Here is a 14,094-nt window from a genome sequence, read left to right as displayed (position 1 = left end):
TAAAATATATGAAACAAAACCTTTTGCTTTTATACTCAACTTACAAACATTACTTACATTATTTTACGTAAGCGCATAGGGGTCTTACTTTACAAATATTAACATAAAACTGTAAATTATTAAATCTCCAAAAGTTCATCTGTTCATCTCGACGTAGCGTTTTCTGGGAGAAACGTTTCGTCACTCATCCAAGTGACTTCTTCAGTCTCAGCTGACTGCAGGTTTCCCCAATCTTATAAACAGTACATTTGCATAATGACTGAAAACAGCCCACTGAAGGAACAATGGGCTGTGAGGTCAGTTCCTTAATCTTAATTATGCAAATTCTCATGACCATTGATCAACAACCACTGACCAAAACCCACTGATCAATTGCCATGAGTACCATTCACAAAGAGTTGGGGAATGGCTGCAATCACAGCATTGTAAGATGGCATTGTATGAATTTGCATAATATTATGCGCTTTTAGCCTAAAAAAGAGAACTTTTCTTTAGCCCTCCATTTTTTAGGCTAACGAAACACCCCTCTTGGCTCTGATTGGTCAATAGTGGCAGACATGAGCGGTTGAGCCTGTTTGGCGCAAACTATATCACGTGACTCTGTGCTGATTGGTGGAACTGTGGATAAATCCTCCGACAACTGCCGGCGCGGCAAATTCAACTTCTTGTTTTCTGACTACGATATCGTTTTGTTGATAGTAGCGGTTGTAATTACCTGGTTTTTTTTGTCTTTTATTTTTTTTTATTACTAAGTTATTGTGTATTTTAAATGAACATGGACTGCGTAGATTTTCCAAGAGTCCTACCAAACTCACCGAGGAAAGCCCGGGGACAAATTCAGGTAGGTGTATACAACAGAAATTACCCTCAGGTAATTAAGAAAATATAAATAACTTTAAACAGTGCATACCTGTGGTGATAAAAACTGTTATCTAACCGACTTCCTAACGTCGACTCTTTGTTGTCGTTTGCAGGTCATCTTTGGACCGATGTTTTCAGGCAAAAGGTGGGTTCTTCACTTATAAACCTAAAGAAAGCATTTTAGAAGCGTTAATTAGCCAGCTTTTTACGTGTCCAATGTGTAAAATTATGTTAAAGCAAACTATATCAAGATTTTCCGCGCAAATCAAAACTTCCCGCCAAATTCTGCATTGTTTATCCGGCTCCCATTCATAAAAACAGTTCATGTTACTGTACAGCGTACAGTTGATACACATTAATACAGCATATGGTACATTTTAACGACCAGTGCACTGATTTTTGCACTATTTTCATACTAATCATGTCATGTAGCATTCGTTACCGCGCTTACGTGTATAGTGTCTGCACTATAGTTTTATGTCCATGTAGAAAATAAACATCGGCTTTAAGTGATGTTTGCAAACTTTATTTATTCTGCAGCACTGAACTGATGAGAAGAGTGCGCCGTTTCCAGATAGCCCAGTACAACTGCCTGGTGATCAAATATGCCAAAGATACGCGGTACTCCGACACGGGCATGGCCACTCATGACAAGTAAGCCTCGTTTTTTCTGTTTACTTGTTGTTTAGCTGAGCTGTTCATATCCACAGAAATACCCTCTGGTTTTCATAATAGGAGGAAGAGGAGACATTAGCCCAATGCAGTTTTGCTTAGTAGTTCATTTTTAATTTGTGCACAGCTGCATGCAATTTTCCGACAAGTACACCTTAGGCTGGAAGTGCTCTTCCTGGACACATTAGTTCTTAACAATAATTTTGTTGTTATACAGCAGAGGTAGAACACCTGAAAGCATAATCCTACTTATTGTCTTCATATAATAATGAACATCAAACGAATACAGCAATTAAGTAATTCTCTAAAAGGTGAGTTTTAATAAAAATAGAGGAGAAGCTGCGTTTGCTGCTTCCTTTTACCTTAATCCAAGTTATGACACGTTAGCACCAGCTGACCTCTAGTGGTGAGACTTCTCAGATGTGCATTTTCCTGTGGAGGAGTTAAGTGTGCAAATGGATTGTGTAAATATTTCAGCAGGTCAGTCACAGCAAATGCAATGACTGTGCACATCATCTGTCTGAAGTTAAGTTTCTTCTCTATGGTACATCTTTTAGAAGCACAATGGAAGCTGTACCAGCAAATTGTCTGAAGGATGTGCGGCCTCTGGCACTGCGAGCTTGTGTGATTGGAATCGATGAAGGACAGTTTGTAAGTCTTTCTATATATTTACATTTTACATTTACCCCATTGTTTTTTGTTGTTTTTTTTTTTTCCTCTCCTTTTTTGAAAAAAATCCTATACTGCTACCTTTCTGACTTTAAAATAAAGTCCTTGTTTTTTATTAGATATTTTGATAGACATTTACTTTGTTTTTATTTAATTTTTCCATTTTAACTAATATATTGGGTTTATTCAGTTTTGTTGTTTTGGTTTCTTACACTCTTAAAATTTTAATAGCCATTGTGCTATTTTTTTTCTTTTTAATTTTCTCTAGCCTTATTTTTAGTTATTTTTTTTAATATATTTTTACTTTTTTCAGCCATTTTCTTAAACTTTGGGATTTAAAATATTTAAAGTAATTTCTGAATTTCATTTGATATGTTCTTATAGGCTATTCTAAACTTACATTTTAGCTTATTTTCAATTTATTTAAAATTGGTCATCACTGAATCTTGTTTTGTTACTTTGTCAGCCATCTGAGGAATTACAGTTGCACTAGCCTGAATGACCAGAATTCTTTGATTTAATAGGTTTTTACTTCCATAGAGACCTTCATTAAATACTCTCTGCTTCCTTCATGTTGCAGTTCCCAGATGCTGTGGAGTTTTGTGAGGAGATGGCTAATTTGGGGAAGACAATCATTGTAGCTGCCTTAGATGGAACCTTCCAGAGAAAGGTGAGTAGTGTCCACATGTCAGTGTGATACAGGTAGACTGTGGCTGCTGCAGGGCAACACCAAGCACCGCTCTGGAAAAAAGGGGTAACAAAATGTCCCAGATGATGAACATTTTTAAGGAAACGCTGAACAATCTGCAGGAGCAGCACTGATGCAGACGGCTCAATGCGCTCATTATTCCACACTACATTGTGTCTATTCTTTTCTTGTAATGCAATTATACCTCTGTTCATTCAGTGATATTGACTGTGCCTTTCTGCTGCCCTGCACATTCTTGTAGGCGTTTGGAAACATCCTGAACCTTGTTCCTCTGGCGGAGAGTGTAGTGAAGCTCCACGCTGTCTGCATGCAGTGTTTCAAAGAAGCTGCCTACACCAAGAGGATAGGAGCTGAAAAGGAGGTGAGGAGGCATAACTAAGGCTGTGATAAAAGAACTCTTCAAAGGGTGGTGATGAGACAGACTTAGTGTCTGTATGTAGTAAATATATTAAAAACAAAAGTGTTCACTTATATTTAATTAGTGATTCTGGATTGAACTGGCACTAACCCTTCTTTGATGAGCAACGAATGAAAATATGCCATAGAAAATCCAGTGATATAAAATAATGAGAATTTTTCTCACCATTTCCTGTATTTTCTCCAGTGCTTTAGAGTTGGAGATGGAGAGTCTGCAATAAATCTGTTGTATACTTATCAAGTCTTGTCTGTGTCACAGGTGGAAGTGATTGGTGGAGCGGACAAATATCAGGCGGTGTGCAGAAAGTGTTACGGAGGTCTGATGGTTGACAAAGAGAACAGTTCTCCCTTCAGGAACGAAACTCCACAAAATGCCCTCATAGGAAAACTCGTGGACAGCGGTGTTCCCAGGAAGCTCTTCTCCTCTCTACACCTCTGAAGACGAAACAAACAAAGACTTGGTGCACAAGTTGAGACATTTAATTAAGTGTGTGTGTGTGTGTATGTAAGCAGATTGCAGAGTAAATGGGTTTTACTCTGCAATATTTGAAATAACTGAATCTTTAATTATTTGTATGTCTGCTAAAGAATTTGATCAAATCAGATTATTTGGTTTGTATTTGGTGTCTATTTGATAGATATATATATTATTTACTTGACGCACTTAATAACCTTGAATCTAAGTAAACAACCTGCTGTCACAGAATTCAGTGTTTTGGTGATATCTGTAACATTTGTTTAGGTTGCCTTTGACATCTTGAACTGTAGCATTAGTAAATGTAAGGTGTTTAACAAATGTACTGACATTCACAAGGCCATACTCAATGGAAACACAGACTCAACGTTTTACTATATATTGCAAGTAAAATGTGTGGTTAAACTCTTTGCCATTTCTGCGGAATTCTTTGCTTTTAAGATGTAAATGTTTAGTGCATACTGTGATATGTAATTAAATACACTCACAAGCATCTGAGGCCTAAAATAACCTGTTTAAATCCTGGCAGAGTCAAAGGCTGTGCTGTGAGCCGTCAAGTTGGGATGGGAAAGTACAGCATATCCTCTGCCAACTATATTAAACTTGTACTACTGCAGCATATGAATGACGCAGCATGCACAAGATGCCTGAACCTATGACTTTATTCAACAGTTGTGCATCTGTGACGTTGACATGAAGGCAAAAGAACAAACTGAAAAAAAACAAAACAGGAAATGATAGAAAAACCAATGAACCAAGCACAATTTGATCAGTGTTTATAAAACTTGCAGACCATGCAAATCAAACCAGTCTCGCATCTAAAACATGAGGCTATGTGCGTTAACCCAATTATGATTAACGTTTAAGCAAAAGCACAAATGCAGGATACTTTGTACTTGATATGTGCAGCAAATAATCACACTTTACATTTTTGTCACTGAGGCAGATATGGCTTACTTTTGAAGCTGCAAATAGGAAATAATGTTAAAGAAAAAAATATAGTTGAATCATTTCAAGCTCCTTTCACTGACAACTACAGGTTGCCAATTTTGATTTCAGAACTTTCAACAGTATGGAAATTAACAAAAATCATTCACGCACAGCAGTGAGGGCAGCTGTGATGCACAGCTGCTTAACCTTAAAATAACTTCAAGATTTAATCACCATCTTACATATGTCATTCAAATTTCTCCCTTTGATGCACAAATGATAAATAAGCAATGTTTTCATACAGTTGGCTTCAGTAATTTATGCACATTTTTAAAGGAACAAACCTTATTCCCCATCCACAGATATAAAAGCAGAAGCATAAGAACAATGTTTAGTGAGTATGAGCCCATCCAACTGACAATTCAGAGTTTGCACACCCAAAACTGATGCCAGGCCAAGTTTTGAGTGTAATCAGATCGACAACAGCTGAGATTAAAAACCAGCAAACATTGTTGGGCACAAAGCAACATTGCAAAACCCCAGATTTTCTAAGTGTATGTGGTGGATGCACATGTTGCAAATTAAGCACTTATTCTGTAACTATTCTAACACACTGGGTATATTTCCTCTCCCACAGTGTACACCGAGAAGCAGATAATAATCAGTGTTGAGGAAACAAAATGTCACTGAGACCTTGGAGGAAGTGTGAGGCTGATCTGTTCACAGGCTAGCAAGAAAGCATTGTAAATGGCAGTTAATAAATTACTCGTCTGTATTAGGATATGGTAAATCTGTTCAATGAATGCATAGTTGTGTGGAGTCTCCTCCCTCTTCTCTATCTTAAAGGTGGGATCAAAGTCCAATGAACGCTGCTGCAGGCTGGAAACATTTAACCAACTTTTTACAAACACAAATCGGCTTTATTTGCCTCAGTCAGACTTGATTAAATTCAGGGAAAAGAATAAATTTATGGATAGATAATTTTATGGTTGTATGTAGACTCCCAAGTTTCACAAAATACAACTCCGTCAGAATTTGGCTTTACAGTAGTTTTTCACACTAACAGTCAACTCGCATTTGCTAATTAAATTAATACCTCGTAAACTAGTTGCATTTCCACAGGATTAATAAATTGAACAAACAAAACAAAACGTATGACCAAATAAGAAAATATAATCAGGCACATACAACCATGAAAATGGCAGTTTTACTTGTGAATTGTTTGTATAAATGCATATCCTCAAGTTCCAACAGATTCATGAGCAACACATTAAATGCTGGCCTCTTCCACTTGTGGCTGTCATAAGCACTCTTCATAATGTCACATTATGTGACCCTCTTCTACCTCCAGGATCTGCTCATTTGAGGTAAAAGTTGCATCTTCGCACAGGGGTCAAAGGTCAGATTACCCAATCATCAGCACTAATCTCAGCAGTCAGCCTGATGTCTTAAGACCTGATCACAGACCCACCGACGTAAACAGCAGTGTTCCTCTTCTCTAACATGGAGTTGCACTGCTCAGGCTCCGTTAAATCGTTAAATCAGCGTGAAACCACATCAATATGATATAGCTCTGCGGGTGTGCAGTGCAACTGCAGTCAGTCCATCGATAGACGAACACCACCTGGCCCATGTAACCTCCCCTCTGTCTCAGTAGTTGGGCGGCTGGTAGCCGGCATCTACCTTGGGCGGGAGGTTTTGGGCGAGAGGAGGCTGCTGTTGGATGTCAGGCAAATTGCTGGGATAGGCTGTATAAGTGGTGGGGGTGTAAGTAGTGGGATTGTAGGAGGTGGGGGCGTAAGTAGTGGGATTGTAGGAGGTGGGGGCATAGGTTGGAGGATAAGGGGTGGCAATATCCGGCACCGTCTCCGTGTAGGTAGGGATGGCAACATCCTTTATACCATGGCGGAAACGACCCAGGGCGAAGTATGTTAGGATTCCCTGCATGATGAGAATAAAAATGTTGAAGTCATTCAAGCTTCTGTGAAAAATGTGCAAGTACCTAATCACACGAGAGGCCGATGAGCAATTTTTCAGCAATAACAGAAATAATGCAAATTTTACACAAGATTAAAAAATTAATGGGAGACACTCATTATGGACTGATGAGCCAAAAACACTGAGCACTCCTGCCTAAAGTGTTAAACCTCTGTTTTCTGCCAGAAGCAGCTCTGACCTGCTGAGGAATAGAAATACAATTTGAAGGGGCTCTGTGGTATCTGGCACCAAGATGTAAGCAGCTCTTTAGAGTGGACTTATTAGGCTTTTCCTTATCCTCTGTCATTGATACACCGTTATCTTAATTTTAATGAAAAGCTACAAGACTGGGGTTAACAAACACATCTAAGTCTTGGCAAGGGAATCAGTACATTTTCTAAAATGTTAAATCACTCTTTTAAATCAGAAAAAAGTACAACATCAAGTACACAATCAAAATATCGACAAAATACTTTCAAAACGAAATTTTACTGAATGATAAAGTGACTAAATCAAAGCCGCAATCCCACTCACCCAGGTGGCGATAGAGAAGAACGAGAAAGCGATGGTGGCACGTGCGGCGTCTTTGGGGATTGAGTGGTCATCGGGAGTTTTACTCCACTGACTGGCCAACAGGCAGAAACACACAAACCACAGGAAGGTCCACACTCCTAAAACAAACATCCAGAGAAACAGACGCACAAATGATCACCTTTTCCTCACTGGATGGAGGAACAGAAGGGTTCAGCTGAAAATACAGATATGAAAAGATAAACAACAGGATTCCCCCGTCTCCATCTGTTCACACGAAAACGCGCCGTTTTTCCAAACTAACACTCTTTTGTTTTCCTGAAGAATGGCTGACTGTGGAAAGCCGATGTCTGTTTATTTTCATCTGAATATGTGAGGTCATACTCCTCCTCCACCCTGCAGCTCATTCCACGTCTAATGTTGCAATGATGAATGCTGCGTTATGTCAGGAAAACAGTCAGCAGCCTGTCCCAGATTACACCAACACTCAGAGGCTTTCGACATGAAGACGTTCACGCTTTAGGAACAGCTTGAATGCATGAATCACTCGCTTTCTTGCGTTTTTGACGATGGTGGTGAAAACACTTCAATCTATAATCTCCGTAAGATGCTCAATTAGTTTGCGATGTGATGACTGCAAAGGCTGTAGCCATTTAGCTCACGCCAAGTGGATGCGAGTATCATCTTGAAAGAGAGCACTCCCATCAGGACGCAAATGATTCAGAGAACCAAGTTTAACTGCACATTTAAAATCCCTGAGTTATCTTTAAAAAAAGACAAAGAAGCGCCATTTCAACAATACGTCTCAGTTTATCTACGTCATTGAAATGAATGAAAGAAGAAACATATTTCTGACCTCAAAATCGGGAAATGTTCTGTTATTTTATTGTTTATCTTAATTTGGTGTAGTATGAATGGCAATAGGAGAGCTCTTTATCCGTAGAAAAAAATAATAAATCTAAAACCTATGTAAACACAGTTAAAATGCAAAAATCTATGCCTTCCACATTGCACACTGTCCAAAGCCATCCAGTGGGCCAGACTTGAGTCTCTATTGGGCCCATTCTGGTCACTGGGCCTTTATGTTTGACACCCTTGCACTATAGGATTAAAGGTGATCACTAAGCGCTACTTTGTATTAACATGTAGCGACCCTTCCCTCTATGTCAGGAGTGGGTAATTCATATTCCCAAGGACAGATGCTCCAAAGGGAAACAACAGCACAAACAGAGTCGAGGGTACAGTTGGGGCGATCGTGGCTCAAGAGTTGGGAGTTCGCCTAATCGGAAGGTTGCCGGTTCGAGCCCCGGCAGTCTCGGTCGTTGTGTCCTTGGGCAAGACACTTCACCCGTTGCCTACTGGCGGTGGTCAGAGGGCCCGGTGGCGCCAGTGTCCGGCATCCTCGCCTCTGTCAGTGCGCCCCAGGGTGGCTGTGGCTACAATGTAGCTTGCCATCACCAGTGTGTGAATGTGTGTGTGGATGGGTGAATGACTGGTTGTGTAAAGCGCTTTGGGGTCCTTAGGGACTAGAAAAGCACTATACAAATACAGGCCATTTACCATTTTACAGTTCGGTGACTCTAATTAGCAAAGGTGAGGCCCAGGAGATAGCAATCACCTATAGCCACCTGTCAATCAAAGCAGCCAACTTTAACTCTTCACAGAATCCAAATGAGTGAGTTATAAAAATGGTTTCGCCCTCTTTACAGCTGCTACGAATAGATAAATTACATCTAGAGGCTGAAACTATGTTTGCACCAGGCTGTAAACACGCTTCTGCAAACACACAAACCACTTTGCATCACCACCAATTATTTTGCCTGTCATTGCCTCGGGTTTTTCTGTCAGTCTCTTCTTCCTTGTGCAATCTTTATAAAAAATAAACGTTCATGCTCACCAGAGAATCCCAGGTCAGCAACGACAGCAAACCTCCTCTCCTCTGCGTTGCTCATAAAAGGCAGGTAAACGTCCAACACAAGGAAGGCCACACATGCCAGGAAAGCAATCACCCCGATACCGACTGCATAATGACACGCCGAGTCGTTGTGATTGAAGATGCATTTGGCTTCAGCTTCGTAGGGGGTGTTGACGTAGCCCTCTCCTGTGATACAGGCAAACACCACCATGGCAAAAATCTACAGAAAAAGAGAAAAGAAGGCGGGCATTAATGAAAACGAATGAAGAGTAAATAAATGTGGAATTGTTGGTAAAAGCTGATGTTTGCGCCGCTCAAAATATCTCAAACTAATCAGGGTCCAGACATCCTCCTGGACTCAATTTATGAATGATGTGTAGGGATATCTCAGCCCTGGCAGAGGTGTCCAGTCTTACGCTGATCTTGTTTGACTTAATGTACATATAAACTTGTGACGCTCATAGCGAATTCAATAAGCTAAGAGTCAACAAAAACAGATATTTTTCTATCATGTGTAACATGTGCCGCAAATCCACCAGTATAATATTGTTGTTTAAAAATAAAATTCATCCAATGTGATGTTCGGCATGTACAACTATGCCCTGGAGAGCTACAATAGGCTAGACGGAGATACTGTGTGAGCAGTTTAGAGATACTTTAGGTTTGTTAAACCAACAAGTTCTACTTTTTTCTTCGTGGTTTAAAATAGAAGAAAAAACCCCCCAGAAAACCCGATAAAAATGCAGCTGCAGCTCTCACTGTCAGCTTCTCGCTCGCTCTCTCTTTAACATTTCTCAGGGTTATTGTCAGTTACAGTAACATTATCATCCTTTACTTGTCTCCCATCATGCACACGGTGAAACAGACCAGAGGAGAGAAACCAGCATGACTTTAAACGACAGGAAAACGCAGAAATGACTCTCATACCAAACTACAATGACAAAAAAATACAAATAAGTTTTCTTGGTTGTACTATGCATTATTTAAGTAACTGATGAATAGTTACATTTATGTATTTATTTACTTGTTACATTTTGTTTCAGTCATTTTTTATGCCATGTCTGATGTTAGCTCATAGTTAGGAATAAAGTTTATGAATTTTACACTGGTATAGGATCGACACTTTGTATTGCCAAGAACCCAACAACGACATCAGTGTCAGTACTAAAGAAGTGCTGTATCACTGTGTGTCTGTGTCTCTGCATCAAGCAGAGGTTGGATATTTAGAGTGAAGGTCACCAAAATTGGCAAAATGGATGAAAAACAACAATCTGCTTTTTAGATATGCTGTTGTTAATAAACATAAAACCCAGAAAAGATCTTCACCTGTCTTTGGATCTGTGAGTTCAGTGTAGCTTACAGAACGTTGGCGTGCAGATCAAAAATTAAACCTGTTGGGCAAGTAAAGAACTTTGTGCTTTCAAGTGTTATTTGTTTTTCAGACCTTCAAACATGTGAAGGTGTTTAACTCTTTGCAGGCATTACATGACCTTTTCAGCTCCTTCCAGACAGCCGTTGTTCTAACTTTATGAAAAATTAAAGTTCCTAAAAAATACATAATGTGCTGTAGCCATGAAGACAACATGTAAAATACTTTTTTAAGCAGCCAATTCTTCAATAATGTGTTTTTGTATGCAACAGCTGGAAGTAGGATCAAAAAGAGGCCTTGTTTTAGAACTCATGTGAGAAAGTTAGCAAACACCCCCAGGTTTGTCTTGTCTTCACACCACATCTATCAAAATGAAATGACACTATTTAGCAACAACAAAGTCACAAAAGCAGGTGACTTTTGTGGGAAATGGACAAGCTACATAATTATAACATCTTTTCTTACTATCAATTCTTGAAATATGGATTTTCCTTCATGTTAGTATGTGGAGTGTTTATTCCCTCTGACAGGCTGTCCCGTGGTTGGCTTCTCTGTGCTCTGGTTACCCACCTAACCATGTGACCTACTTCTGAGTGCAGCTGCCTGCCATGTGATTCCTGAGATGCCACCAGCTTCCTAACATTGCTTATAATGAGATCTGGGAGGAGGACAGAGAGAGACTGTTTAACTGGTGGGAAGGGAAAGAAGGCCAAAGTCCTGCTGGTGGGATGAAACCAACGATACAGAAAATGAGCTGCAGACAGAGACATTGGAGAAGTGAAAAGCGGGGAGGGGGGGTTCCCTAAAATGGAACAAAAGTAAGACGGGGACTTTCAGAGGAGTAGATGGAAATTTTTGTACATTTTTAAAAGAACAGAAAGTGTTTGTCCAATGAATAACAAATGACGCACAAGTGTCACATGTTGATTCTAACTTTCAGTTGTCAATAAGCAACACAAATAAGATGTGTTTGGATGACTTGTTTTTGCATTAAACCTAAATGACGCGCATTTAGTTACATAAATATACTGCAAATATACTGTGTCAGGGAAGGTGTAGCCGCTTTTAATGGCCAGGAGCGAGTGTATGCCCTTTTTTGTTTCAGGTAAGGCTGTTATAGCCCTTCCACCCAAAAAGCAAACAAACAAAAACCCCAAAAACAAACAGGTGTGCAAAAATATGTAACAATACAAGTGATCAAAATAACAAAAATATAAAGACTCTGTGGAAAAGAAACAACTGGACATACCCTTTATACAGGAAATGTCTTTAGTTTGTGGTCAGATTGGTCAAAACTGTTATTTAAACAACAGTTGCTGTTCATACTTAGAAAGGTCTCTCAATCATATGGAATTATAAGTGCAAACTCAGGAAGGCATGCAGGAAGTTTGCCCTGGAGAAGCTACGAAAAGCAGTAAGATGACTGAATGTAAGGTGAGTCATATTTACTAAGAAAACTGGTATAAAATAGGAAGATAAATTCCACAATCATGTTGTTGGAAAGTTTTGAGGAACTGGAGGCGTTTCGCACTTCTCCTTTTCCCATGTTTTGGAGCACACTATGTGGTAATGCGGTATTCCAATAAAGGTTAAACTGTGTTGAATGATATTGCAAAAGTTTTTGTATTAAAATTTTTTTTTGCCTAGTTACAACAGCCGGGCAACATATTCCATTCACTGGTACACAATTCATTTGTTACACACAATTCTGCAATCCATGCCAGCGTTAATGGAAAATGAAAGAAAAAGTTAAATAAAAACTATGATAACACTGGTCCCAGGACCAGGTGTGCGACTCTTATGTGCAATCATACATGCAGGTGTCATTTTCTAAGATTAAAATCACCAGAGATACACAGTGATCCAGCCTGGAAGAATCTGAGATGAGCACAGCTGCACTGCATATGTGTGCGAGTCAGATGGGGAGATCAGTAGCACACATTTACCAAACATAACAGAGTAGGGGGTGTCACCTTACCTGCCTGTTAGCCCCTGTTTACCACTGACACACACATGCACACAGACAACAGCTACAGCCAAGGGCACAGTCTGTCCTCATCTGCCACACTAAAAACTGTTCACTCTGCAGGTTAATGTGTGCGCTCGTCTTTGCCCGGGCCTGTCCTTCACGGGAGAATATAAATCTTCATTTACAAAGCACACGACAGTCAAGCTTAGTACATTCTGTGGAGACGTAGTAGCTCGATTTCAACTAGGAAGTGTTCAAGGACAAAAAAAAGGTCCTTCGGTGTCTGCTCAGTCACTCAGGGTTGCACAACAGTATGTTTTTCACTATATCGACGGTCTCATTGAGATTCATTTAGGACTTTGCGCATAACAAATTCTGCGTGCCTCAAGATTTACCCAGCAACAGGTGATTAGGGCTGTAAAAGTTCCGAGAACTTTCTCTCAGCACGATTTCCCCTTTTTAATGCAAACACCACCTACTCTGTCGCTTCAGCCTCGAATAATAAAGACTTTTAAAAACATCGACTTCCATCCGCTGTGTGAAGTGAAATTATGAGAATGTAATCTCGTGGATTATAAGGAGATAATTATTAATGCCGATATCTGGCAGGTAGTGTTTTCCCGGAAGTGCAGTTTTCAGTCAGCAGCAGCGGGGGTGACCTGCGGCGCTGTCACGGAGAGTCTTGCTGTAAATACGACGCCCGCCGGAGGAAGCGCACAAAGCCGACCGCTGTCCCGTATTAACAACATATCCCATCTCTTCACCTCTGTGCGCGGACTTGCTCACATACCCCGCTGGACCTTCAGTTTCAAACACAAACAGCACTCACCCAGCTGAGAAAGCGCACGATGGTCTGAGGCTGGCGGATAAACTTGTAAAAGTCGAAACCTCCTCCTGCGAGCGCAGCTCCGTACGCACTTACACCGCCCGTCTCCTCCATGTCTGCCATTCAGCCGATCCTCCGGTGCGAGTAGACCTAAGGGGAAAGCAACGCTTCGGTCACAGTCGACTAAAACTACCAGCTACCGCCGCCTCCTGCACTCAAGTGGGACCAGCTCGGAGACACCTGAGCTAGCGGCTGTGCGCAGAAGGGGCGGAGCTACACAGAAAACTGTGGCCAAGTTACTCTTCAGCGGAAAATACGTCGTAACAAAACTTGGTGGCGAAGTATACTATTAGCTACTGTGATTGGTCCGCTCAGGATTACCGACGCTTACTGCGCGTTTTCGGCTATTTTTTCACTGGAGTCTTCAGCGAGAGAACAACAACCATCGCGATAATACGATCATAACAACTATAAGAATGATAATAATAACAGCGTCAACATAAGGACTCAAAAACGCAGACAAACTATCAGAACTGATGAGATATGGAAACGCCAGCGGGACAAATAAGTTTGCCTCTGAAAAACAAACAAACAAACAAACAAACACACACACACACACACATTCATACATCCCATTACTTCAAGTACTTTTTGCACAATGCTCAGTCTTTTTGCACAACCCATTGTTGCACTTTTCTGCTGCACTGTTGTGTGTCTCTATCGTTCAATGTTTGAACACTTGCACTTCATGTAGTTCTGTGTGGAGTACATGAA

The 14,094-nt window shown here is 40.3% G+C and overlaps 2 protein-coding genes across 2 annotated transcripts; one reads left to right on the top strand and one right to left on the bottom strand.

Annotated features, from left to right (window-relative positions):
- Positions 1–578: 578 nt before the first annotated feature.
- On the top strand, positions 579–4,296 carry tk1 (thymidine kinase 1, soluble). Its single transcript, XM_006790684.3, has 7 exons — positions 579–841; positions 975–1,006; positions 1,402–1,515; positions 2,091–2,184; positions 2,783–2,872; positions 3,153–3,272; positions 3,588–4,296. Exons 1-7 carry the CDS (start codon positions 770–772, stop codon positions 3,765–3,767), a joined length of 702 nt encoding a protein of 233 aa, XP_006790747.1. The 5' UTR covers positions 579–769; the 3' UTR covers positions 3,768–4,296.
- Positions 4,297–4,365: 69 nt separating this feature from the next.
- syngr2b (synaptogyrin 2b) lies at positions 4,366–13,586 on the bottom strand. Its single transcript, XM_006790685.3, has 4 exons — positions 13,324–13,586; positions 9,139–9,376; positions 7,245–7,381; positions 4,366–6,674 (listed from the first exon to the last, which is right to left on the bottom strand). Exons 1-4 carry the CDS (start codon positions 13,441–13,443, stop codon positions 6,384–6,386), a joined length of 786 nt encoding a protein of 261 aa, XP_006790748.1. The 5' UTR covers positions 13,444–13,586; the 3' UTR covers positions 4,366–6,383.
- Between the last annotated feature and the right edge of the window lie 508 nt (positions 13,587–14,094).

This window comes from Neolamprologus brichardi, chromosome 6 (assembly GCF_056152115.1).
Source record: "Neolamprologus brichardi isolate AB-2024 chromosome 6, ASM5615211v1, whole genome shotgun sequence".
Lineage (NCBI taxonomy): Eukaryota > Metazoa > Chordata > Actinopteri > Cichliformes > Cichlidae > Neolamprologus > Neolamprologus brichardi.
This window is presented reverse-complemented; position numbering and strand designations above follow the sequence as displayed.

Coding starts and splice junctions, on each gene's coding strand:
- tk1 (XM_006790684.3), top strand. CDS start 770: ATGAACATGGACTGCGTAGATTTTCCAAGAGTCCTACCAAACTCACCG. Junction 1,516..2,090: donor GGCATGGCCACTCATGACAA/GTAAGCCTCGTT, acceptor TACATCTTTTAG/AAGCACAATGGAAGCTGTAC. Junction 3,273..3,587: donor GGATAGGAGCTGAAAAGGAG/GTGAGGAGGCAT, acceptor TCTGTGTCACAG/GTGGAAGTGATTGGTGGAGC.
- syngr2b (XM_006790685.3), bottom strand. CDS start 13,443: ATGGCAGACATGGAGGAGACGGGCGGTGTAAGTGCGTACGGAGCTGCG. Junction 9,377..13,323: donor TCGTGCGCTTTCTCAGCTGG/GTGAGTGCTGTT, acceptor CTTTTTCTGTAG/ATTTTTGCCATGGTGGTGTT. Junction 6,675..7,244: donor TCTTCTCTATCGCCACCTGG/GTGAGTGGGATT, acceptor CTCATCATGCAG/GGAATCCTAACATACTTCGC.